This window comes from Pantherophis guttatus, chromosome 2, assembly GCF_059756535.1.
Source record: "Pantherophis guttatus breed Tessera chromosome 2, ASM5975653v1, whole genome shotgun sequence".
NCBI classification, from domain to species: domain Eukaryota; kingdom Metazoa; phylum Chordata; class Lepidosauria; order Squamata; family Colubridae; genus Pantherophis; species Pantherophis guttatus.
This window is the reverse complement of record NC_142064.1, coordinates 14,020,829-14,048,609: the sequence shown is the minus strand read 5'-3', so window position 1 is coordinate 14,048,609 and position 27,781 is coordinate 14,020,829. Positions and strand designations below refer to the sequence as shown.

At 41.7% G+C, this 27,781-nt stretch overlaps 1 protein-coding gene across 1 annotated transcript in view; it reads right to left on the bottom strand.

The window, feature by feature from the left end:
- Positions 1-27,465, bottom strand: part of DCC (DCC netrin 1 receptor) — a 1,302,851-nt gene extending 1,275,386 nt beyond the window's left edge. Inside the window, exon 1 of the mRNA XM_034401555.3 lies at positions 26,585-27,465. Coding sequence (XP_034257446.1) covers positions 26,585-26,675 — 91 coding nt within the window. The 5' untranslated portion in view covers positions 26,676-27,465. The remainder of the gene's footprint in view (positions 1-26,584) is intronic.
- Positions 27,466-27,781: the final 316 nt, after the last annotated feature.

Below are 27,781 nucleotides of genomic sequence, written 5' to 3'. Positions count from 1 at the left end.
GTTGAACATTAGAAAGAACTTCCTAACGTCAAGACTGGACGATGGAACTAATTTCTTAGAGACATAAGGGAATCTCTTTACCAGGCATGTTTAAGCAAAGGGAAGAATGTTCACAGATGCTTTGGAGTTCTGAAATGAGTGGGAAGTGGCATCCATTAAAAAAAATGATCCCTTCCAACACTATTATTTTAAGAAATATTTGAACTCAGTTATCTGTTCGTCATTAACCAAGTTGCAAATATTCTTGAGCGACCTCCTTTAGGCAAAATATGGGCTCCTCTGCACTCAGATGTCAAGCAACAGATGCCACCAATTTTGCTATTTACCTTTTGACCTGCTGCCGTGGTTAACCTCTGTAGAAAATTGCTCAGCCTTTGCCCAAGTGGGAAATGGAGTGACAATGCAGATAATGGAGATAAGTCACCTATTGTAGCTCAGCTCAACACAGAGGAGACTCCTCCATCTGTTTCCTCCATTTGCTAAGGTTGAGAAATGTCAAGAAAACCAATCAGACGTTGCCTGGGGAGGGAGAAGGAACAGTTTTGATCCGTGGGAAAGGACAGTGAATTGTATTATTTATCCTTAATAGAGTTTATTCCTTCTGAATTACAACTTTTGAAGGATAATTTCTGGGGCTTTAGCGAAGACATATTTGCCCAAATTCTGATTACAAGTAGTCCTCGATTTACAGCGATTCATTTAGTGACCATTTGAAGTTACAATGGCACTGAAAAAAAGGAACTTCTGATTGTTTCTCCACTACACTTATGACCAAAATTTGGGCATCAAATAGAAGCCTGCAGGAGGGGAGTGAGAAATCATACTATATATTCTAATTTAACAAATCAACCAGTCCTTACACTTATGACTGTTGTAGGACCCCTGGTGGCACAGTGGTTAAAATGCAGTATTGCAGGCAAACTGCTCACAGCCTGGGGTTTGATCCTGATGGCGCTCAAGGTTGACTTAGCGTTCCATCCTTCTGAGGTTGGTAAAAATGAGGGCTTAGAATGTTGGGGGCAATACGCAAATAATGCTGACATTGTAAGCCACTCAGAGAGTGCGGTAAAGCGGTATATAAGTCCAAATACTATTGCTATTGAGCCAATATGCTGGCTCATATGGGGGCAATAGGCTGACTCTGTAAACTGCTTAGAGAGGGCTGTAAAGCACTGTGAAGTGGTATATAAGTCTAAATGCTATTGCTATTGCTTTTGCTATCCCCGGGTCAATTGATCAAAATTTGGATATTTGGTAACTGGCATGTATTCACGATGGCTTCCAGAGTCACATCATTTGTGACCTTCCCAGCCAGCTTCCAACAAGCAAATTCAATGGGAGAAGTTAGATTCACTTAACAACTGTATGAGTCACTTAACAACTGCTGTGATTTCCTTAACAGTCATGGCAAAAAAAAAAAAAACCTCATAAAACTGAGCATGAGTAACTTAACAAGCACCTTGCTTAGCATGACTTGCTTAGCAATGGAAATTCTGGTCCTGATTGCGGTCATAAGCCGAGGATTACTTGTAAATGTTACAGATATGCCTATTGCCTTAGCCTATGCTTTTTGAGAGCCTGTTCAGATGCCATGACCTCCTTCAGTTGCTAGCTAATAAATAAATGAGAGAATGTTCACTTTACTTTTATGGATAATGATTCATTAAATAACTGGAAACACTACATACTCTATCTTAAAAACAGTGGGATCAAAGATACCCTGAGCCTTGCATGCTGAAGGCTGAACTAAGCAATGAGCGTAACTAAAAGAGATCAAATCCAAACAAAGCTTAACAGGATCCAAATTAGTAGGAAGAAATAAAGTATTCCCCATTTAGACACCAGCTGCATTTTTTTCAAACAAAGTAAGATGCACGTTCTACCTTTTTGTCACCAGGAAGGTCATTCTGAGAAGAAGAAAAAAAGAGTAACTTGAAAGTTACTCTTGGTTTTAACTGGGTTGTTTTAAATTGATGGCCAAAATTATTTAATGTCTTTTAAACTGCTTTTAAATTTTATATGTTGTGTTTTACTGTGGCTGTTCACCGCCCTGAGTCCTGCTGGAGAAGGGTGGTATACAAATAAAATAAAATAAATAAATAAAATAAATAAAGGTAAAAAGGATGATTTTCAAACGACTTCTAAAGTTCAAGGGAAACAATTTATGTAACACTTTGAGAAGGAGAGAAGCAAGTTACGATTAAGGAGAAAATTCCTAAGAGAACAATCAACCAGTGGAATAAATTGCCTCCAGAAGTTGTGGGTGCTTCATCACTGGAGGCTTTTAAGAAGAGAACTGGACAGCAATTTGATAGGACTAGGCTAGGCCAGGCTAGGCTAGGCTAGGCTAGGCTAGGCTAGGCTAGGCTAGGCTAGGCTAGAATAGAATAGAATAGAATAGAATAGAATAGAATAGAATAGAATAGAATAGAATAGAATAGAATAGAATAGAATAGAATAGAATAGAATAGAATAGAATCATAAATTTATTATCACTTTGAATGTATACTAATCGGAATACATTAAAATGAAATTTCATTTCATTCAGCTCTCAAAGCATCACCATCTCCAATATACACAACATAAACATGACAAAATAAATAAACAAATACAAAATTATGTACAGTATACACCCACATATATTATATGACACAGAGAGACAACACAATCTAGTCCAGATGTACATATGTACATGAGAAAAACAAATCTTGCGACTTTACCAGATGGATGGCATAGGGAACAAAGCTGTTGCAGAATCGGAAAGTCCTGCTAGAAATACCCCAAAACCTCCTCAACAGAAACAGACCGTGAAGTGAGTGGTTGGGGTCTCTAACAATGCTTTGAGCTCTAAGCACATAGCATTTATAAGCCGTATCCTAAATGATGGGAAGCGAGCTTCCGATAATCTTCTCAGTTGTCCTTAACATTCTCTGTATGGACTTTCTATCTGAGGCGCTACTATCACCAAACCAAACAGGGATGCAGTTTGTTAAAACTCTCATAATCGTGCCTCTGTAAAAAAAAAAATGGCCAGGACAGAAGGAGAAAGATGAGCAGGGTGGTTGGACTAGATGACCTCCAAGGTCCCTTCCAATTCTGTTACTGTTACTTAGGTTAGGTAAAAGACCTAGTGGAAAATATGTTCATCTTGGTTAGTTTGAGTGTGGCTGCACACCTTGTGCAAATTCACCCCATTCAATGAGGTTGCTAGAATATGTTTACCACATATAAGTGTATAAATCCCAATATACTCTCAAAAGCATGTATTGCCAATTATCATATAATGACATGGTATATTGTTCATGTGGAGTATAAAAGGTATTTACTTTAATAGCTGGAGCAGTAAAGTGTATAAATGGGCCTGAACACATAATTGTAGTTGATTGATTGGAGAGTGCAGGCTTCTGTATGAGGCAATCTACGTTATGATTGGTTGCTGGGCGTAAAAGGGGGAATTTCCCTTTTTTTCCCGCCTTTTTCTTCTGTGTGCTCTGTGTGTTGTTCCATTATTTACCTGACGATTTACCTCATGATGTTAATGGCTGCCTGACTATCTCATTTTACTGCAAATATAAATATAAAATATTTATATTTATTTATATAAAACTACAAGTTCGTCTCAGCATCTCTTGACTCCATTTGGACACAGACTGCACAATTCCCTGACATGAAGCTTTACAGGGTTCTTCTGTATGAATGGACACATTTCAAAGATGGTGTATAGAAAGTTTCATTTACCACGCTTTTGACAGTAGAATAACCTTCCATGAAAACATAACAAGAAGAAGAAAGTCTGTCTCGGCATTCTCCGAGCAATCTGCTACACAGACAGGAGACATTTTTATCCCTCTTTACATAAACCCAGTGTTAACAGTTGGAGGTCTTCTACATGACTAGATAAGGTCACCTGATACAACTGTGTGATATGTTAAAGATTTGCAAATGAAACAGACACGGCTGTCCCCTTTCTTATGCACTGAATAGACTTCTAAGCATGTAGTTAGGGACTTTGGATATGCCTGCCTGTACTAAGCCAGGCGGAGTATTAAAGTCCCCAATGAATGCAGCTTAAAAGTCCCCTTTTGATGCTTGTTCCAGGCTGACCTCCCTTCCCTTTGAATTTTTTGGGTCTGATCTTCTCCATATCACTAACTGAAACTTTAAAAAGCATTAAGATCACTTGGGGGTTGGTAAGATTAAATCTACAGTATCCAGTCTCTGCTCCTCTTTTAGCTACAAAGGGAGGCATTTGTAATGAGAAAGTTGCAATTCATATTTCTTTCCTCTGTCTCCACTTCTTAGGTGCTCAGTTGTAGATGAAAGAAGTTATGATAAATTGTAACAAAGAAGACAAAACTGACATAAAAACTCCACTGCAAGGAGAGACATCCATAATTGTCCTTCTTACAAGACTGGCTCTAGGCAATGCACGGAAAGAATGAATTCTTTCTTTCTTTCTTTCTTTCTTTCTTTCTTTCTTTCTTTCTTTCTTTCTTTCTTTCTTTCTTTCTTTCCTTTCTTCTGTCTTCCCTTCCTTCTTTCTTTCCTTTCTTTTTCTTCCCTCCCTTCCTCCTTCCCTCCCTCCTCTCTTTCCTTCCTTCCTTCCTTCCTTCCTTCCTTCCTTCCTTCCTTCCTTCCTTCCTTCCTTCCTTCCTTCCTTCCTTCCTTCCTTCCTGGGATGGGTTCTACTTACCTTTACTACCAGTTCGCATCGTGCCTTAAATGACTCTCCACCCCAAAACAGTGGTTAGAACTAGGATTTGAAACCAGAAATTTCATTTAATTTTAACTAAATATAATTAGTAAATATAGGATTATGCTCCAATCATGTGTTTGGTTATTTCTTCCTTTTTGTCCCAGTAAACATTTCAGATTGATAATAACTTTGAATGGAGTCTATTTCCAAGAATCAGGTGGGGGTAAGGGAGAATAGATGGCCCCAGGGTCTTAATTTGTGAAAATCTGGAACTTGGAGAGAGGAGAGTTTTAATGAAAGCACTTGGAACACGAAACACAAGACAATGTATACACTAATCTAAATCCTACTTATAACAATGTAAAAATGTGACAGTTTTTTCCAGTTTAGGACAGGTAGTCCTTGACTTACAACCACAAAATTCTGTTTCTAATCAAAACAGTTGTTAAATGAGTTTTGCCCCATAAGCCCATTGAAATCTTTTTACTCTCGCCTCACAAATGCTTTGCATTTACTAGCGCAGCTAGGCTGGTATTAAGAAATTGATCAATGTTTCAATGAAGGTGATATTAGTGAGTGTCAGCCATCTTCCTTCCTTTTCTGATATGGGGAATTTGTTAGACACAATATTATGCCATTAAAACATGAGTTACATCTGTCCTGTGGATATAATTGGTTACATTATGGTAGTTACTGTCATTATTAAAGGTGCTAATCATTATCATGAAATGTTATTTTTATATGGTTTCATATACAGAGCCATTTCAAAACGGCATGCAAAATATAGACTAATAAATTTTAAAAACCCAATAAACTAAAAATGGTGTTCTATTTTTGAATAAGGGAGGTGGGAGCAGAAGACCTCCATGGTCCCTTCCAACTCTAGTAGTCTGAATAGAAAAGAAGGAAATGGGGAAGAGAAATGAAAACTATTCACTCAGAATTCTCACAGAAAGAAGAATGAAGAGATATTTGTTCAATAGGGCTCCAAAAATATAATAGGAGATGTCTTGCGGATTTCAGAATAAGAAGCAATCCAGAGTAACAAAAATCTATCCAGTGCAAGTATCTGTGGAGATTCTCAATCATCCAGGTCATGGTTGTCCCAAAGGTGCTTTTTCAAAAAGCAACTGGACTTTGTTTTTTCCTTGAAGATGTTTCACTTCTCATCTGAGAAGCTTCTTGGGTGAGAAGCAAAACATCTTGAAAGAAAAAACAAAGTCCAGTTGCCTTTTGAAAAAGCACCTTTGGGATACCCAAAGCAAGATGCCATTTTGTGGTTCCCAGCAAAGACAGGATTTCCCTCCATGGACTTCAAGAGAAAAAGTCTCAAGTTATACTGGTTCAAAGTTGTTCTACATTTGGCAACAGGTTTATTTTCCAGGCCAGGTCCAATGGTAGCCTCCTTAGAGCACATGACTGTGAACCAAACATAAGGTGCAGACAATGTAACTGGACTGTCCTTGTTTAGGAAATGGTTGTGCTAGAATAGCAACTGAAGCTGGTAGTAGGGATGGCCGTATGGGCATCATTGACCATAGATATAACCTTGGCTTCCAATGACATTGATAATTATTGGAACATCTTCAAACCATTTGAGGCCTCCTAGGCCACACATGATTCTAGACCAGTGATAATGAACCTATGACACATGTGTCAAAGATGACATGCCATGACACACCAGCATTCATCAACATCCAACAACTATTTTCAAAAACACACTCTTTTCTCCCTTTATTTGCAGAGATTGTATGAGAATATGGATGCGCTCTCATATAACCTTCAGAGCCTCCAAAAATTGCACGAGAACCGGCGTGCTTTCTCATAATTTTTGGAAGCCGCAGAGGCTGTGGAAGAATATTCTCCAAAGCCACCTCAAGAATGAAGAACTTGGGTGACCCAGAGATGCCTCAGGTAGGCTGCAGGGCCCTGTCAACAGAAAAAGAACACCACATGAAGGTAAACAATCCATGGCAGATCCTGGGGAGTACTGGGCCATGGAGGCAAACATGTGGTTGTCCAAGGCTCACATGCTTTGGGAAATGGCATAAGACGGCCTTTTTGAATAGCAGCATTGGAGCTAGAGGGTCCATGATGGCTCAGTGGTTGAAGACACTGAGCTTGTCAGCTGGAAAGCTGGCAGCCCAGGTTCAAGACCCCAGCGCCATGCGACAGGGTGAGCTCCCTAGCTAGTTGTTCCACCTAGCAGTTCAAAAGCATGCAAAGGTGAGTAGATAAATAGGTACCACTTTGGTGGAAAGGTAACAGCATTCCATGCACCTTGGCATACAATTATGCTGGCCACATAAAAACGGAAGTGTCTTTGGACAACACTGGCCCCCTCGGCCAAGAAACGGAGATGAGCACTGCCCCCTAGAGTCAGACACAACTGGAAGGGGAAATTTTTTACCTTTACCTGTACTTCAGGCCCAACCTTGGGGGTGGGGAGAGATAGAGAATTGATTCTCTTTTGTTCAAACAGAGGGTATGATACTGTCCCTATTAATCAGATTTGGCCTAATCTAACCAAGGAGAAAAGGAAAAGAATGAACTGGCTTTTGCATGTAACAGCCTTGAAGTTACTTCTTCACAAGGAAGTCTGATGATCCCATCTCTGCAGAGTCAGGTTAGGAATTTCTGAATTTTTGACACACCAAAAGGTTCACCATCACTGTTCTAGGCACTATGCTGTATCCATCATCTAGTCAGAAAATGAAGAAGAAGTTGTGAAGCACTTGACAAGATGCTTAGGGGCAACTGTGTCAAAGAACTATTCTTCCATTCCCATTCCATAAGATCACTGACTCTGTCTTTTGGGAAATATCTAAAAACATTCACCATTCAAGAATCTATTGGATTAGATAAATTTTTTTGGAGGCAGATCATCTAATGCCTCTGTCATCTTAAATTCCATGTTAAAGCTGTAGCAATATTTCTGCAAAGAAAGAAAAGTCATTTTCCAAACATACACGAAAAGCACTTTTTTTAATGCTTAAAATTAATGCCTTTGTCCCTTGCTCAGACACATCAGCTCTTCTCATTTGAATGTGTATGTTGGCCTGGAGCCATTGGCAGGATTGTTTTGTTTCAGATTGTCACTGTAAATTGGGAGTAAAAAGGATTTTAATCACAATCAGGGACTGAAATGAATGGTTTTAAATCGTCTGTTTAAGCTTAGCGTTATGTTGTTTGTTAGTCTGTGTCTACACTTAATAATTATTAAACAGGGCCCAGAATACTAAAAAAAATGATTTCACCACGTGTTAGAGCTCATGTATTAAAATAAAATGTGTGTTGTGTCATTCCCTTTATTTTCAGACTGCAAAGATAAATTCCCAGTTTCATAAAAAGGTTAATAAAATACCACTAAGAGACTTTCATAGTTGCCTGAAAAGGAAGAGAAAAAACTGAGTAGCTGTAGCATAAAAATAATAGAAATTGTCTTATTTATTTTGTTCTATATCCTTTTACATTCAAATTTTCCAAACAAACATATTAACGCAAAACTTCAACTAGATGCTATAATGCATTTTCTAATGTAACTGAAGCAGCTAATATTTTCCGGATAATCTATTTTCCAAAACACCAGAAGGAAGACAAGAAACAATGGGTAGAAACTAATCAAGGAGAGAAACAACCTAGAACTAAGGGGAAATTTCCTACCAGTGAGAATAATTAACCAGTAGAACTGCCTGCCTTCAGAAGTTGTGGGTGCTTCATCATTGGAGGCTTTTAAGAAAAGACTGAACAGCCATATATATTACTATGTGATAGGTCGGTCGGTCGGTCGGTCGGTCGGTCGGTCGGTCGGTCGATAGATAGATAGATAGATAGATAGATAGATAGATAGATAGATAGATAGATAAAATCACATAATATTAAAAGTTTATGACCTCTTCCCCACTTCATTATCCAGCTCAGTTTCTTAAACTGCGTCTTTCTGGGCAAGCTTTGTTGCACAAAATCTCCCCTTTTCCTTCTATAGTTAGTTAGTTAGTTAGTTAGTTAGTTAGTTAGTTAGTTAGTTAGTTAGTTAGTTAGTTAGTTAGTTTATGGCATCAACAGAGGTCATGCAATTACTGATAAACAACCCTAATAAACCACTTTATACATGTAAACACAAATATAAGTTTAAATAAAGCATCAGCAAATACATGCATGTAAATGTGTGAACAATAAACCAAATGAAACATTAAATTAGAGTCAAACCACAATAAAATTGCCACAGTGTAAAGCTAAAGATTCACAATAGGATTCACAATAAGATGTTTTAGTTCAATATTTAAGGAAAATAGCCATCTAACTGTTTCTGGTGTGTTTGCGGTGGTGTGTGTTCACTCCCATTTACATCTATTTTACTTTTACCTTATTCTTTGCCCAAAAATACCTTCCAAAGCCTTTTCTCCCAATTCGTAGTCTATCCAATTGAGCATTCATCAGCCACCTTAATCCTAAGGCTGGGTTGCTTACTTTATTCATCTTTTCTTCAAATCTCTCTCACTTATCCATTCACAACTATTCTTGTCCTTTGCACTCCATGGAGGATTTTTTTTATATAAATTTCAATCAATGTTTTCTCATTCCACAGAAACTGAATTGCAAACAATCCACAATGCTTTTGCCCTGAAGACCTAAGTCTTCTGTGTGACATACACAGCTTAATAAAGATGAATGCCTGTATCCCATCTCACTTTTCCTCTCGATTCACAAGTGATTGTTGACTCCCATCCCATGTGCCAATGAACAATTGTATAAGAAACACACATAGGGCAAGAACAAATGTCTGAATAAGGCTAACAGAGCAATTGTCACAGAATAAAACTGGCAAAACTCATTTTGACTTCACATGATTATATTATTATACTCAATTTGCATAGCTTTAAAAACAGAGAAACTATCAGCGTGTAGCCCAGATCATTTCTATTTTTATCCACAAGAGAAAGGAACACATTTCAAGAGCCACTTCAAGGATTATTTTAACGAAGCCACACGATTTTTGATATTTTTTTTTTTAGCTTATTCAATAAGGACACTCGGCAAAATGTTTGTTGTTCAGGTAAAATCAATATTTACGTCCAATTACAAATGTGGACATTTTCTACATTAGTCCAGTTCCATCCATCTCTGTGGTCAGCTATGAAAAATTAACTTGTATAAGAACTCATTTTTTGAATGTTACTGTTTATTTCTTAATAAGTTTTACTGAAAAATAACAAAATACTAAAAAAAGGAGGGGAAATACGTGGAAAACTACAAATACAAAAGTGAAAAGAAAGAGTAGTGAAAGAAGGGTGACATGATAGCACTATTCCTATATTTAAGGGGCTGCCACAAAGAATAGGGGATCAACCTATTTTCCAAAGCACAAGAAGGCAAAGCAAGATACAATGGATGGAAACTAATCGAGGAAAGAAACAACCTAGAATGAAGGAGAAATTTCCTAACAGTGAGAACAATTAATGAGCGGAATGGCTTGCCCTCTGGAAGTTGTGGGCGCTTCATCACTGGAGGCTTTTAAGAAGAGACTGAACAGTCACTTGTCCAAAATGGTATAGGGCTGTGATGGAGAACCTATGGCACGAGTGCCACAGGTGGCACCCGGAGCCATATCTGTGGGCACACAAGTATTGCCCTAGCTCAGCTCCAGCATGCATGCGCACACCAGCCAGCTGATTTTCAGGCCTTCCGGGCCCACCGGAAGTCGGGAAACGGGCGGATTCTAGCCTCCGGAAGGCCTCCTTTCTTGCCCTCCCCAGGCTCCAAGAAAGCCTCTGGAGCCTGAGGAGGGTGAAAAACAGGCCTACCGGGCCCACCAGTAATCTTTGTGCCATCATGTGCCAAAAGTGAGGGGAGCATGGAGGGGGTCGCGCGTGCATGGGGGGGGCAGGGCACAGGGGGGCATTGAATTATGGGTGTGGGCACGCATGTGCATGACCCCCCGTGCTCACCCCATTTTGGGCATGTGACGGCAAAAAGGTTAGCCATCACTGGTATAGGGTCTCCTGCTTGAGCAGGGGGTTGGATTAGAATAGGGGTCTCCAACCTTGGCAACTTTACGACTTGTGGATTTCAACTCCCAAATGCGCTGGCTGAGGAATTCTGGGAGTTGAAGTCCACAAGTCGTAAAGTTGCCAAGGTTGGAGACTCCTGGACTAGAAGACTTTCCAACTCTGTTATTTATCCTGTTATTCTGTTAAAAAAACATGAACAAACAATACATAGATTTGTCTTAATCTACAAATTAATTAACGATGAGTTGCGTAGTACGCAAAGGGAAAAAAACAAAAGTAGACTTGCTAAGTAAATCAGAGAAAAGTAACTGTTGCAACGTGCTGCTTCATAGACTGAATTGAAGAGAACTTAATGTTTTCTACTCCAAACTCCACCTCAGTGAGCGCGATGGTTATAAATGCAAAAGGACTTGCCATAAATCATTTTTCTCAACATCATCATAACTTCAAATGCTCATTAAACAAATGATTGTAAGTGAAGGACTACCTGTAATCATCCTCCAAAGATGGCCATCCAGCCCCATTTGAAAAGCTCTAGGCATAGAGTTCTATTGTTTATCAATTAAAGAATAACAGAGTTGGAAGGGACCTTGGAGGTCTTCTTGTCCAACTCCCTACTCAGGCAGGAAACCCTATACCATTCCAGACAAATGGCTGGTGTAATCTTTTCTTTAAAAACCTCCAATGATGGAAGCACCCACAACTTCTGGGGGCAAGTTGTTCCACTGATTAATTGTTCTAACTGTCAGGAAATTTCTCCTCAGTTCTAGATTGCTTCTCTCCTTGATTAGTTTCCATCCATTGCTTCTTTTCCTGCCCTCTGATGCTTTGGAGAATAGGTTGTCCCCCTCTTCTTTGTGGCAGCCCCTCAAACATTGGAACATTGCTATCATGTCACCCCTAGTCCTTCTTTTCATTAAACTAAACATACCCAGTTCCTGCAACCGTTCTTCATATGTTTTAGCCTCCAGTCTCTTAATCATCTTTGTTGGTCTTCTCTGCACTCTTTCTAGAGTCTCAACATTTTTTTAATATCATGGTGACCAAAACTGGATGCAGTATTCCAAGTGTAGTCTTACTTATAAAGTGGTATTAACTTTAATCCTTACCATCAGGACATTCCTGTTAATATTCAACTGAAATTTTCTTCAAGTTAATTTCAATCTGTTCTTTTCATTCTATTTCTATTCTTTCAATTAATTTTCAATCTATTAATTTCAATCTATTCTTTTTCGACAGCTTATCAGCTGTCAAAAAAGAACCAGACAATCTATCATAATGTCCTTTAGTTTTCTTGCCTACAGGCTAAAAGATATCCATCTCTGCTTGCTGTTCCTCAAAGCATTAGGTTTTAAATTCTGTTAGTCCCATAGTAGCTCCCCTTTGAATCTACAGCAGCTTTTCCGTGTCCATTTCTAAATATAATGCCCAAAATGGGATATAGAATTCCAAGTACAGTCTAACCTGAGCAACATATAAAGAGAATACAATAAAGAGAATTTCTCAGCTTCTCACTGATTTTGGCGTTCACTGTACTTTTATTTGCTATTTACCAAACCTATATGACTGCCTACCTCATATAATGATTCTAGGTGGCTCAGAAAAATCCTTGAAAACCAAAACTAAACAAAAAAATTCTTCCCCAGATGCCAAACCAACAAGCAGCCTCCAGCTCAACCCCCATCCTAGCCCAATGCTCAGAGAACCATCAGGTCTTCATGGCTTCTGAAAGACTAAAATGGAAGGGACCTTAGATCTGAGGTAGGAAGCTATTCCAAAGAGTTGGGGTGACCAACATGAAGATGCATTTCTAAAGACCCATCAGGTTGCAACATTTAAAGGAAAGGACCTTGTATGCAACTATCCTATCAAATTTAGTAAGATGGACAGATACCTTCAGTGAAAGGTGATCCCACAAATAACCTGTCCCTCTGTCGTGTAAGCCTTTAGAGATGATAACCAGCACCTTCATCCTCAAAAATGTTTTATAGTTTCTCTTTTTTTAATTTACTTTCATGGAGATCATTTATGTACCTTCAGGATCTCCCTTTTTGGCTTGTTTATCCTTTAGCTTTTGAAGCCCTGGTATCAGTGGTGGAATTCAATTTTTTTTACTACCAGTTCTGTGGGCGTGGCTTGGCGGGCTTGGCGGGCATGGTATGGCTTGATGGGCATGGCTTGGTGGGCATGGCAGGGGAAGGATACCGCAAAATCTCCATTCCCACCCCACTCCAGGAGAAGGATACTGCAAACTCTCCATTCCCTTCCCACTCCAAGGGAAGGATATTGCAAAATCTCCATTCCCACCCCACTCTGGGGCCAGCCAGAGGTGGTATTTGCCGATTCTCCAAAGAACTCAAAATTTTCACTATCGGTTCTCCGAACTGCTCAAAATTTCCACTACTGGTTCTCCAGAACCTGTCAGAACCTGCTGAATAGCACCCCTGCCTGGTATGTTGCTCACTTTTCCTCCGAGTTCACTGAAATCTCCATTCCTGAAGCCCAAAATGTGAGACTGATTTTTCTCAGCTGTTCCTCCCTTTGTTATCTTGAGACCAACATCAGTTGGTCAGCTTCATTCAAGTGGCCTGGCCCTTCCACTTTGCAGAGGCCCTTTAAAAGAAGACCTTCCATTAAAGCAAAATGTTCTTCTGAAGATCAGAACTGCATTAACAAAACTACCAAGAGAGAATCCAACAAGTATATAAATCAGAATCCTTGTTGGAAGGATTACAAGAATAAATAGAGAAAATTATTATCAGTGTTATGTTTATTTATATGTCTTCCGCAGAGCGTGATGGGATGCTGTGAAATGTATATACCAGGACAATTAGATAAGTCATCTATTATCATGTTACATTTTAAGTAATTATTAGATCCTATTAAAAAAAAAATAGTCAGAACTCATGCAGGCATTTTATATCTAACAACTGCCAAAACCAGGAACACAGTTTTATTGGATTTAGCCATATGTACACATTTAGTTAATGATCCTTACAGTGGCTTCTTTCCAGTTTAAGCTGTTTGTAAAATCACACGCAACACTTTCTTCTGTTTGAAGTGAAGAGGAAGAAGTTAGGACCAGGGAAAGAATGTAATAGACTCCAGGTTGTGCAAATAAGACACAACTCTTGCAACACACAAACAATTCTTCAAGAATTCTTCATGGCAATGCCACCCCTTTGGTGATGGTAGTCTGTGTTTTATTGCATTATTATTATTAAGATTAGCCTCACACTAAGTCAGATGTTTAGACTTGATTGTTTAGGTGTGAAGAATCAGGAGCGCACATTTAGTTTCATTTAAGGTGATTTATTGCTCATCTTATACAGAAGAATCTAATGAACTAAAGCAGGGGTCTCCAACCTTGGCAACTTTATGACTTGTGGACTTCAACTCCCAGAATTCCTCATGTCTGGCTGGAGAATTCTGGGAGTTAACATCCACATCTCTTAAAGCATTGAAGGTTGAAAACCACAGATCTACACCATTGTGGTTTTTCCCCCCAATCCAATGATACAGGTAGTCCTTGGTACAGGTAATCCTTAATCATGGCTGGTTGAGGAATTCTGGGAGTTGAAGTCCACAAGTCGTAAAGTTGCCAAGGTTGGAGATCCCTGAACTAAAGGGTCACCACTAAATTGACCCTAAATAAGAGTTGAAGGAATTCAAGAAGGGTTGGACTTAGACCGTTTGTGGGAACCTAATGACTCTAAGCTGATTCCTCTCTTGACTCCATCCCAAGTTCTTCCTGCTCTTCTATAGGTTTTGACATTTTTTTCCTGCTTATAGAGTCCTTCCCAAGGACCTGGGATAGGCAGATGTTGCTGTTTGATGGTGGTAAATACATTGTCACAGGATATAAGCTGTATTATTATTTAACTACATATAGCCACCCATCTTACAACCACAACTGGATGGGAAACATCAGAAAGAAAACCAAAATAATAATAATAATAATAATGAATAGTAACACTAAACAACAACTAATAACAACAGTGACAATCAACTCAACCTAATGACTATAGTCATGCCATGAAAACCACAATGATAGGCTCATTCAATTTACAGGATTCCATGGTCTTCCAAGGATTGCCAACAGGGTCAAGATCAAACAAATCTCAGGGGACAAGGTGCTCCAAAGGCCAATGCTGGGAAGTTCAATGGCTATGCTGCAAATTTGGAAAGTGATGTGGAGAGGAAAAATGGCTTGCTATGGATATGTGATGCAGTCATAGATGGGATGCTGAAAATGAATGCTTAGTCTAAACCAGGGGTCAGCAACCTGTGGCTCTGGAGCCGCATGTGGCTCTTTGGGCCCTCTGCTGTGGCTCCCTGTCAGGTGATCCCACCACAGGCTGGTCCCACCCCTTGCCCTCCCCTAACAGTCACTCCTCGCTTGGCCTGAGAAGGTAAGGGCGATGGTGGGGGATGGAGAAGCAGCCAGGGCAGAGACAGGGAGATACAGAGAGAGGTGGAGAGAGAGAGAGACATAGAGAGATACAGAGAGGGAGGGGGAGGGGGGAGGGAGGGAGGGAGGGAGGGGAGAGAGAGAGATGTCAAAAGGATTTTGTGGTTCCTGGTGTTTTTTAACAATAGGTTCTCTGCCCTAATGACCGACTGGGTAGGCGTGGCTGGGGGGGGTCATGTGACTGGTGGAAGTGCGTGACATCGAGTTGGCCACGCCCACCCAGGTTTTGTGGCTCCCAGTGTTTTCTTTTCTGTGGGAAACGAGTCCAAATGGCTCTTTGAGTATTTAAGGTTGCAGACCCCTGGTCTAAACAAAGAACCTGCCTGGAAATTATCATCTACTGGAGATGGCAACTCAAGAGAGGGCATTCGCAACCCAAGGGCCACTATTGTAGAGTTCTCTCCTGTGTCACTGGCAGCTGGTAAAACCTTGCAAAGGGAGCCGTTTTGCGGTCACCATCCCTTAAAGCTCAAAGTTAGATTTGTACTGCTGGACCCTCTGCTTTGCTATTGATTTTGTCTGGTTTTGGACTCACTACCCTAGAGTGCAGAGCTTCAAGATTCTGCATGTATTAAAATATGTACCCATAGAGGCAAATATTTGCAGCTTCAGGGTTGAAATGAAGGGTCCCTTGATACTCTCTGAACTTGGTTGTTTGTCAATAAGAAGCAATAAGAAGAAGCAGCTCATGCTGCCCTTCAGATTTTCAGACTTCATTTCCCATTGTACAGAGGCAGAGGATACTAGGCAAAAGCAACGAAACAGATCCAAAACACCTGAAGGGCACTAGGTTGCTAAGATGCTGCATAATTTCCCCTTCCATTCTTCTCAATCTTTGCTTCTAACTCCTTGCTCCAAGCCTACTTCCAGGAAGAAAAGGGGGAAAGAAAGATTTATCAGAGGTAGCGAAAGAACATTTGTCTTCTCTCATTCTTCTTCTACCTGCCTAGTGGTCAGATTGGTGACTATATTCTGCGGTTCAACCAGTGGTGGGATTCAGCCAGTTCTCTCCAGATCACACGAACTGGTAGCGACAACTGTGGGAAGCTCCGCCCACCTGCCCAGACGTAATGCACGACTACTGCACATGCGCAGAAGGCCATGAGCATACGCAGAGGAGCGCAGTGGTGCGCGCTCACATTTGCGAACCAGTAGGGAAGGTAAGTGAATCCCACCTCTGGGTTCAACCATATTAGGATCCCTAACGTCAGTGTTTCTCAGCTTTGCAGACTTTTAGATGTGCAGACTTTAACTCCCAGAATGGGTGGACTTCAACCCCTTAGAATTCCATGCTGGCTGCAGAATCCTGGGAGTTGAAGTCCGTAAATCTTAAAATCAAAAAAGGTTAAGAAACATTGCTCTAGGTACCCAAAGAATAATTAACCAGGCCTCAAACCCTTTCATGTCAGAGGCATGGAAAGCTAAAGAAATTGATACAGAACTATATTCAATAAGCTGTCCTCCCAGTTTGGCTTTGACAGCGTCCACTGTGAAGAGGTTTCCATAATGTTCAACTGTCAGCCAGTCTGACAGCTCCTAATCATCAAGAGATCTGTGAGATTGCTAAAGTGCACTCAGATAAACATATGGTGTTGGGTGAAATTACTCTGAATGATCATCAAGTAAAGTGCAAGTTATTGAAGCTGCATCGGCTTGCGATATTCCAATTACCCTCTCTTTTTTTTTTCCTTTTCTTTTTTTTAATGATCTGGTTCATCCCAGCAGAAGAACACAATGGGAAGGCTGAAAGCAACTTTGTGACTGGAATGAATGGCAAGGTGGGCCATTCAAACAAAGAAGCCTTAGCTATCCCATCTGAATCTCACATCTGGAGAGGCAAGATCAAATCCGAGTACAAAAGATGGAAGCCTCAAGAAGGACGGACATGCAGAGTTGCCTGGATGAAGACCTGTTCACTGCTGCTCATTGAAAAAGCAGGTCTTACATCATTTCCTCTTGATATCAGAGGTGGTATTCAGCCGGTTTGTACCGATTCAGGCGAACTGGTAGTGAAGATCGTGGGTGGGCCTGCCCACCCACCCCGGCTCTAAGATGTCCTAATTAGGCACATTTTCGAGGCCGGGGGAATGCGCAGAAAGTGCATGAACAAGCAAAGTGCATGCACGGAAGGCCGGGTGCATGCGCAGATGGCACATGAACTAAGCGAGCGTGTGCACGCGTGGTGAACTAGTGGTAAGAATATTGGAACCCCACCGCTGCTTGATATCCCACAGTCACAGGAAGGTGGCTCTTAGGAACAATTTAGGCATAATACACCAGCATGCTTCATATTTATTTATTGACAGTAATCATAGAGTTATGGCCATGAGGGAGTCTGCCCATTACGGTCGTAAGTTGTAACAGTCATAACATTTTACGATTTTTTTTGTGGCAGTTGTGTAAATGAACGCCATGGTTATTAAATGAACACATTCTTTATTTCTTCTTCTTCTTCTTGTGTCATATCTGTCATCGGACGCTGGCCATCCTGTTCATTAAGGCACTATTTTGCTGAAAAAATGGAAGTACTATAAGTGATGGTTTTTGGCAAAACCATTGTAAAACATGGTCACATGACTGTGGGAAGTTGCAAACGGCTATAAATGTGGCTTTGTTGCTAAGCATCTCAAATGCAGTCACATGACTATGGGACGGGGGGGAACTCGACTCTCCGAACTCGGGTCCAGGTTGTAAGTCCCGTTTTTTCAGATATGTCGTAAATTGAGGAATGCCTGTATTCAATTTATTTAGCCTATATTCAAATTATTTAGCCACTCACCTCACATATAGAATTAAAAATGCAACCCCCCCTGCAAAAAACCATAACCAAGATTAACCATCAAAACAATAACAATTATTTAAACTATTTTGAAAAAAATCATAACATGTAGGAAAATTCAATATAGCTCACTAACAGAACAGCCATTTTGCAGGCACCGCATTCCCCACTATTACATCTCCAGGTCAGATGACAAAGCCATGTCTTCAGACCCCTTCCAGAAGGCCAATTAAGTCAGAACCATTCTGATCTCAGGGGGATGAAGTTCCAGAATGGGGGTGCCACGGTAAAGTTCTCCTTCTGGTCAGGTGATTTTCCTTCATGGATGGTACTCGGGACATGCTCTTCCTGTCCTGGCCTGATGGGACAAGTAGATGTGATAGAGCAGAGAATTGTTGTGGCTCCGTCCTCCGAGCCCATTTTATCGGAGGGAGAAGGCTCCGAACATGAAGGAGAGGAGCCGGCCAGGCCTCCCTCTCCAGGCCCCTCCTCTCTGGAAATGCCTCAGGTGTCTGCTGAGGGAGAGGAGATTGACCAGGAGCCAGGTGTCTCCAATGACAGCGATGGGGGTGATAAGTCGTTCCTGGATCCACGCCAACGAAGGCGAGATAAACGTTTGCAGCAGATGAGGAGGCGTGCCAGGGATTAAGCTGAGTCACTGGACCACACCCCACAGGCTATATAAGAGAGTGTGGTGGCCATTTAGACTCTGTGACGGACAAAGCTAACTTCTGGCTAGTCACTTTGTACAACGCCAAATCTGCTGAAGGTTTCATGTTTGAGCTGGACTGTTTTGAAAACTGTGTGTATACGTTGGTGTTATCTGGTGGAGGAACACTCCCTCTTCTTGTAGTAAAGCACTTGGCAGACGGTTATTGTATTGCTGCCAAGTTCCTGATAACGAACCTTGTGTGTGCCGAGTACTTCTTTAACCCCCGGCTGGCTGTTTGTGTGTGTGTGGGGACCGGGACAGAACAAGAATGACATATCAGTTAAAGGGTTAGCAGCTGCAGTGGGAGAACATACAACAAAGTTTTTACCTCTGCTGCATTGTACACATATATGAGGTTTAGCAGATTGCCAAATCCAATCTACTGGTTTTAGAGCTGCCATGTTGGGCAAACTAGAATCTTCACTAATTAGATTAAATGGGTTATGTGACTCCAGCCAATGTCTCTCGTAGGCCATATGTCTCTGTGAGTCTGGCTTATGCCATCATGTCTACTCTGGCAACGATTTTCCACCCTTCTGGTCAGAAGTCTTTTCCATCACCTGCTACCTTTCCACTTTAGTTGGGCATAGCTAAGCATTCATATTCCCAAATTAATCCTGGAAACTAGAAACTCTTCTGCCAAAGTAGCAGAAAGGCTATTCATCTTTACCTGATCAAATGATGACATGAATCTATGGAAAGTGAAGGAGGGCTCTTTCACCATGGGCTTCACAATCCCCGTCAGAAAAATGCTATTTCCATTGGATGGAGGATCTTCTATTTGTGACCATGGATTTTTTTTTCCCCAATACAAACATCTAGGACTGTGATGGCGAACCTATGGCACGCATGCCAGAGGTGGCGCACAGAGCTCTCTCTGTGGGCACGCGCACCATTGCCAGCTGTTCTTCTGGTTTCTGGCATGCACAAGCGTGCTGGCTAGCTGGTCTTCGCAGGTGCTGGGGCGCCGGAAAATGGCCAAGAAAATGGCCAAAAAACATGCCATTTTTCAGGCCATTTTCAGGTTATTTTCAGCCCATTTGGGGGGCATTTTTCAAGACAAAAATGCCCCCCAAAATGGCCAGAAAATGGCCAGAAAATGGCCAGAAAATGGCCAGAAAATGGCCTGAAAATGGCCCCAAAATAGCCTGAAAATGGCCCAAAACCGGCCTGAAAACAGCCAAAAAAATGACCAAAAAACAGGCATGAGTGCGCCAGTCAGCTGGTCTTTGGGTTTCCAGTGCTCCGGCGCACGCGAAGACCAGCTGACTGGCATGCATGTGCATGCCGGAAACCTGAAGACCAGCTGGCTGGCTTGCGCATGTGCACCAGCCAGCTGATCTTAGGGTTTCCGGCGCTCCCGCGTGCGCACATGCACACCAGGGGTGGGTTCTAAATTTTTTTACTACCGGTTCTGTGGGCGTGGCTTATTTTGTGGGTGTGGCTTAGAGGTCATGTGTCTAGGTGGGCGTGGCTAGCTGATCAGAGTCATTTCTGGAAGGTCCTCGCACGTCATATCATCACCGCTACCGGCTCGGCCGAACTGGACCGAACTGGGAGGAATCCACCACTGATGCACACACATTCCAGTTTTGGCAGTCGATGCTGAAAAGGTTCGCCATCACTGATCTAGGAGTTCCAAATTGGGAATGAAACAAGGGGGAAAGAGCACATGTGTCTCTACTATATACCCCAGTCCTCTCCATGTCTTTTAAAAGTCTTATGAAAGTTTCCATATTCAAATCCCCTTGGTATAGCCCTGTAAAGATCAAGCTATCATTCACAAGGATGCTTGGACGAAAGAGATCATCTTCAAGAGTGCTTGTTGTTTGAAAGCTGTAGAATAATCCCAGGTTCTTGCCAACTTGAATAAAAGAAATAGATTTTACAGCCATGCACAGCTGAAAGATAAATTTAACTTTCTTTTGTTAGTGCTACTGTCATCGTTATCAGTTGTGACACTGAATGATCTATGCTGTCAAAGAACCAAAGAATGCCTGACCATCAACACCTCTGGAGACAAAGAAAGACTATTAATCCGGATCATTTGTATGAATTTAGATGGGTGTATTTAAACTTAGGTTGCAATTATGATTCCAACTAAAGAAAACTTGGAAGTCAAAATCTTTTCGAGTTTCCAATCACACAGGACCCGTCATTTAGCTAAGGCTAGGTGGAAATTGAACACTTCAACTCTAAATCCAGGTTAACCAAACACACTTGCTAGCGTTACATAATATGATCTCCCCAAAAACTACATCATGGCATAATGCGCTGGCTTGATACATGCAACATCCTCTGACAGTAATTAGCCATCTTAACACTGAACCAGAAACTACCCAAAATGGTAGCCTAGAGTAATATGCTTTGCACATCCACTCTAAAACTTTATATTCTGTAAATACTTTCTCAATTGATTCAATCCTGAGTCCTTCGGGAGAAGGGCGGTATATAAATTTAAATATTAAATTAAATTAAATTAAATCCTCATCTGATCCCTATAAATCCTAAATATGGACGTTACCATCTATTCAAGTCTAAAGGTGGGCCAGAAGCTTGGAAATTCTGTGTAGTTCTAGAATGCTTTAAATGGGAATTAATAAGAGTAGAGTAGAGTAGAGTAGAGTAGAGTAGAGTAGAGTAGAGTAGAGTAGAGAGTAGAGAGTAGAGTAGAGTAGAGTAGAGTAGAGTAGAGTAGAGTAGAGAGTAGAGAGTAGAGTAGAGTAGAGTAGAGTAGAGTAGAGTAGAGTAGAGTAGAGTATGAAGGGACGCAATGGCTCAGTGGCTAAGATGCTGAGCTCGATTGAAAGGTCGGCAGTTTAGCGGTTCGAATCCCTAGTGCCGCGTAATGGGGGTGAGCTCCCATTAGTTGTCCCAGCTTCTGCCAACCTAGCAGTTCGAAAGCACGTAAAAAATGCAAGTAGAAAAATAGGGACCACCTTTGGTGGGAAGGTAACAGCGTTTCGTGCGCCTTTGACATTTAGTCATGCCGGCCACATGACCACAGAGACGTCTTTGGACAGTGCTGGCTCTTTGGCTTTGAAATGGAGATGAGCACCGCCCCCTAGAGTCAGGAACGACTAGCACATATGTGCGAGGGGAACCTTTATTTTACCATATAGTATTAGTATTAGTATAGTACTAGTATAATATAGTATTAGTATAATACAGTATAATATTGTACAATACAGTATAGTACAGTGTAATAAATAAATATTATCAGTTAATAAAAAAACACTAAGGAGTTCTTATGGTCTTAGGTATCTTATTTCTAGGAGGCTCCTATGGATTCAGTCTCAAGTCCCATGAAACCTGAATACTTTGATGGGGGTTTGAAAATCTCTGAGCTGTTATTAGCAGTTCTTTGAGAGGGGGAAAAAACCCCTAATAATCCTTCAACTAGAAATACAATTTGCAAGCAACAGGTTTTTCTTTTGAAACATGTGCGACAAAAGACAGTGAGAAGAAAATGACATTTGGTAATATAGCTGAATATTATGTACTTCTATTTAAAACACCGCTATTCTGATCTTCAAAGACGTCTGCCTGAGATCAAGGATTTCAAAAAGAAGATCTGACATGATTTGTGGATAAGTGGTCTCTTGAACTATGAAATGGAGCAGCCAACTTCTATTATATGATGTATAATAAATAAATGAATATCATGTAATAGAGATCAAATGTTGAACAGAAAGCATCGAATCTGTTAGTCTAGCGCTGTAAGAACCAACCGTGAATGAAAATACCAGAGAGAATCAGAGAGACATTAAAGTGTTTCATTGACAAAATTAAGGGTGCATTTATTTACAATTTCTATTGATAATGGAAGCTAGTACAAGGCTGATAAGATGTCACCTCTAAAACATTGTGGCAAGACAGCATTCTTGCATCAAATTCATGTGAGTTGATATTTTTGAAAAAAACAAATCAATGTATTGGACTAAATAGAAAAAGACAAGCATATAGCCACTGGGTATACCGATTCTCCTTCACACTCCCCTACTCTTACCTCATGCTGAGTTATCACAAGCACATTCAATCCGTGATGCCTATAACATTAGAGCAATAATTTGTGAAACAACCACCACAGGCCCAGAGACAGAAGCACATTGTTCACACCTGATTTCACCCTAAAACTCAATATTTCTTGGTGGAAGTAATTCACACATTCCATTGAAAGACACTGAGTGATAAGCTGACAAGTGATGAGATATTGAGTGATGATAAATATATGTGTGAATTAGACATCGGTGGTTACAGCCCTATCTTCAGTTACAGTTTTATAAAAGACATACTCCGTTGAAACTCCCCATGGTTTTCCTACAACTGAAGACAGAGATGTGCCATAAAAACTTCGAAATCCTTCAAATCTGTGGAGACATCTTAGCTGAAATTCTGGAATTGACAGTCCCAGCATCATTCTGTTGGGAAGAAGGTGATCTTACATAAGGATAAAATTATTGATGATTCTATATTGATGAATCTGAGATTTCAATCTGAGTACAGAGTGTTAAAATAACACCTGAGCATTGAAAGGCACTATTTCTGTCAAAGAAATAGGAGAGGAGAGAATTTTAACAAATGTTCTACAATTCATCCATGATGATTCATCTAAAACAAGGTACGCTTACTAGATTCATGTCAAAGGAGTTATTGATTTAATAGTCAAACTATATTGTCCCTCTCCCCAACCCCCACATACAGTATATATTAATTACATGTGAATTTATACAAAATATTTCAGTGTACACAATGTTTACCACTCCAGAAGGATCTGGAGCTTCTCCAGAAACAGTTTCATACACGTCTGTGAAGTTATTTTGAAGTATCTGGCTCACCCTATCACAAATACTTGTTCTGGGGTTTTCTGTTACTCCCTCCCACAATGAAACTGTGTTTGTCCACCTTACAGACCAGCAATTGTGGCTAAGAAGAGCACGAGTATCTCCCATGGGATCAATCCATTCATCCCACTAGAGCCCAAATCCAGGTCAAAGGAACCATAACTTTAGGCTGTAGAAGCCACTGCACCATGTGGCCCAATGATCATAGCTTGCCTCTATGCACCATGCGCCTTTCCAGCCAATTTAACTAAATGCACATGTGGCAGTCCCCGAGATCAGAGGGCAACTCCGCAGCCTTGAAATGGATGGATGCTATGACAGGTCCCCATTGATTTATACTGCACCACTTGCCAGGAATATAATTATTCTCCTATTCAGATACTAGGAGATGCTGACAAGCTGATTCATCCCGTTTCTTGACTCCACACCACACACAAGTGTGAAGAAGGGAATGAAGATGGAAAGACTGAGGGCAGGTTCCTCTCTCTCTCTCTCTCTCTCTCTCTCTCTCTCTCTCTCTCTCTCTCTCTCTCTCTCCCTCCCTCCCTCCCTCCCTCTCTCTCTCTCTCTCTCCCACTTCAAGACAAAAGAGTCCTTCACATTCACTTCCCTCTATGATTCCTGAAACTTGAATTCTATTATACTTAGACCAATGATTACATGATGGGATTAAGTGCCCTCCAAAAGAAGCTTAGATCTGATTATTATTTTTTTTAAAAAAATTATCATTTCCAAGCTGCAGACTAGCATACCCAAGCTATTCATAGTCGGAAACGGGAGTCCTTTCACACTGACACACTCTCACTCTCCTCCATAACACATCAATAGAAAGGAAAAGCCGTAGAAATAACTCTCATTGCCCGCCCCCCTCCCCCCAAGTAACGGGAGCTCATTCACCATAGGCTTGCTAGATTTCCTACCGCTCAACATTTTGGCACATGGGAACAATAGAAAATGAAAACGGAGGGGACAAAAAAAGAACAAACCGACAACATATATTTATTTTCCTTCTAAGTCAATTCTGAGAAATGCTCATTTTTCAGAAAGAAAGTTTAAAGAGGGGGAAGGAATACACTTCCAAAGAGGGTTTTGCGGGAAGTGAAGAAGAAAAAAAAGAAAAAAGAAAAAAAAAAGGACAAAGCGTCATTGTACAGTAGCTCTGAAAGCCTTTTGTTACCCATCCACCAAAGTCTTTAAATGCCCTGCTGAATGGGAATTTCAGCCAAGCTCAGACTTGGCTACTTGGCCTTAATAAGTGCACCTCCTACTGGCTCTTTCATAGAGAGAAATCTTGCTTTCTTCCTGCTTGTCCCCCGCCGCTAAGATGCTGAAGAGAGGAAATAGCTGCTGAAATTGGGCGGGGAGGGGGGGGAGATAGATCCAGCAGATGAATGGATCTTCATGTTTTAAAGGCAATCTACTCACCCTCCCTCCCTATCACCCCCCCCCCCCCAGTGGGATATAAAACAATCCTTTTTGCAAAAAAGAGAAGGGGAAAAAAAGAGAGGGGGGGAGTTTTGCTTCCAGGTGAAATGCAGGCGAGAAAGAAACTTTAGTCCAATTGTACCATGCAAGAATTCCCCCTGGGCTGGGCCGGGGGTGGTGGTGGTGGGGTGTTATTCCGAGCCTGGACACTGACATAAAAGCTGACAAAGACTTCGCAACCGTCGCAGAGAGCGTGCAATCCGCCACTCCAATTAATTGCAGGCAGCCAAAAGAGAAAGAACCTTCGCCCTGCCTGCACCTTACAACCGAGACCGCTAGTATAAAAGCCACCAAACCTCCCTGCGCTCTTCAGCATCGCTACATGTTGAATCTCATGCTGACTGATTTCCCCGATTTCATTTCGACTCGTGGCTTTTTCACGGGCATCAACGCAGACCCAACAGAGATTATTTTTTTTCCCCCTCCTTCCTTGGCAAGGCCATTAATCTCCCAAGGTGGGAGCTGCCCGGTCTGCCTGTTCGAAGCAGGGAATTTCCAGGGAGAACCCTATTTCAAAAGCCCAACACAAGGGTTGCAATGCACGTTGCCAGTCTACCGCAGAGACCAAGGCGAAGCCTGCCCGCCCGTGTTTAATAAGGAGAAATCTTTTCACCCAGTCACCTGTTAGCCTCCGACCAACATCATCCCCCCCCCCTTGCAAATACCCGTCAAAAGGTTTGCATTCGTGCGCAGTTCAACGCGGCTAGCCTCGAGTAAACTTTATTATTCTTCCCGCTGTGGCACATGGGTTCCAATGTTGCATTTCTGGGCCAACTGCTTCTGCCTGGGCAACGGCAGAGAAAATCGGCGTGTATTGTTTCACCCGTGGCACAGAGGGCATTGCTATGCGCGCTCAGGTTGGGTGAGATGTCGTAGGGTTGTCCTGAGACGGCCTGTTAATGAATGGCTGCTGTCGATCACGGAAAACCAACCGATCCCTTCTCTTCTTATCAAATGGGGCAACTTCCCTTAAAGATTTTCACCCTTCCCCCCCCCCCCAAAAATCTACTGTCTCATAACCGTCTCTAGCTGATTTTCCAGGATAATGCCGACTCAAGCCCTGATCAATTTCTCATTCTCTCGCCGCCTTCTCCAGCCCAACTCCGTACAATGAGCTTTCCTCCTTTTTTTTTTAATTAGAAAATGTGTCTACCAACTGCAGAGAGAGAGGTGTGCCCCCGTATCACTCAAATGGGAGTTGGGAAGCACCGTGTGCATGCAAACTACAGATCGACAGACGATCTTTCTTTCTTTCTTTCTTTTTTTCCCCCCCAAGAACAAAGACCAAAATCCTCTACCCCTTTTTCTACTCTTAAACTGCCGGTCACCGAAGCTAACAGAAGATTAAAAACACCAAAGCAGAGAAGGAATGCCAGCCCATCTTTCCTTTTCGCTCCAGTTGTGGTTTGACGATAGGCTTCTGGCTTCTTTTTCTCCTTTTCCAGACCAAAAAGGAAGCTCTCTCTCTCAAGCAACTCAAATCACGCCTTATGCCAACCTGCCAACCTCTCTCCAAAGCCATTCTTCTCGCCCATCCACGAAACTCAAAAGAGCGCATTAAAAAAATAAAGCCAGATACGACTTACCGGTGACTTCAAGATCCAGGGCGAGGAGAGAGATCCCAAACAGCAGAAAAGCCAGCTTGGGTAGCCAAACAGATCCAAGATTATTCTCCATATTTCCAAAAAAAAAAAAAAAAAAACCACACACCTACGGATATTTGGGTCCAGTCCAAACGCAACAATCCCACAAACGTATGTACAAAACACTTCGGTCTCCTCCTCCCTTTTGGGTAGGGCTGTTTTTAGTTCTCCACGCTGACCAGGTTTCTAGGATGATTCTTAATTCTTTTCTTTCTTTCTTTTTCTTTCTTTTGCCAAAATACAAACAAACAAACACACACACACACACACACAAAAGTTGTGTTCGATCCTCAAGCCAGAAGATGTCAGGACACTAACTCAAGAAAAAAAAAGAGAGGAGGAAGAGGATGGGGAAAGAATTCCCTCGGTTTGAAAAGCATCCATCAGTAGAAGAAGAAGAAGAAGAAAAAAATCCAGCCAGGAATGGAGAGAAGTGATGGGGGTAGGAGGGGAGCGAAGGCAAGCTGCATTAAACGGAGAGCGAATTATCCATCTCTTGCTTGGTGTTCAAAGTAAAATAAGATCAGCGCGCCGGAGATCCTACGAGGGAAGAAGCATCTGAGGTATCTCCTCCTCCTCCTCCTCCTCCTCCAATTTCCTCGGCAGATGTTCCTTGCGGGGAGCAACGAAGGATGCGAAGCCCTCACTTGTTACAGATGCTGGGTCCAGCACCAGTATGTGAGAGGGAAGAGTTACAGCTCCAACGTCCACTGAACCAGAAGAAGCTCTGATGGAAAATGTGGAGAGCGGAGAGGAACCGACTGGATCTGGGAAAAAGAGAGATTCTGCAAAGGGGGGGAGAGAGAGAGAGAATCAGAGCAAGTGACAGAGTGGGGAGAGCTGGGGAGAGAGGAGGGGGGGCGGGGAAGAGTTGGGGGGGGGAGGAAAGACCAGTTGGCTTGCAGGCTTCTGTATTCGTCGAGCGCAGAAGAGACGGAGGCACGAGCAGAGGCGCCCTCTGTAGGCCCAATTCGGGAAGTTCACTTCGGGCGATGGCCAAAAGGAGGCTTCTCTCCAAAATCAGCGTTGCAATCAACTCCGGTTCGGTTTTGGATTCTGTTGTCCTGGCGAAAAAAAAAAACAAAACGATCCTTTAGCGTTGAGCGGATCGAACTTTTTGCCTCGTCTGCCTCTCTGGCT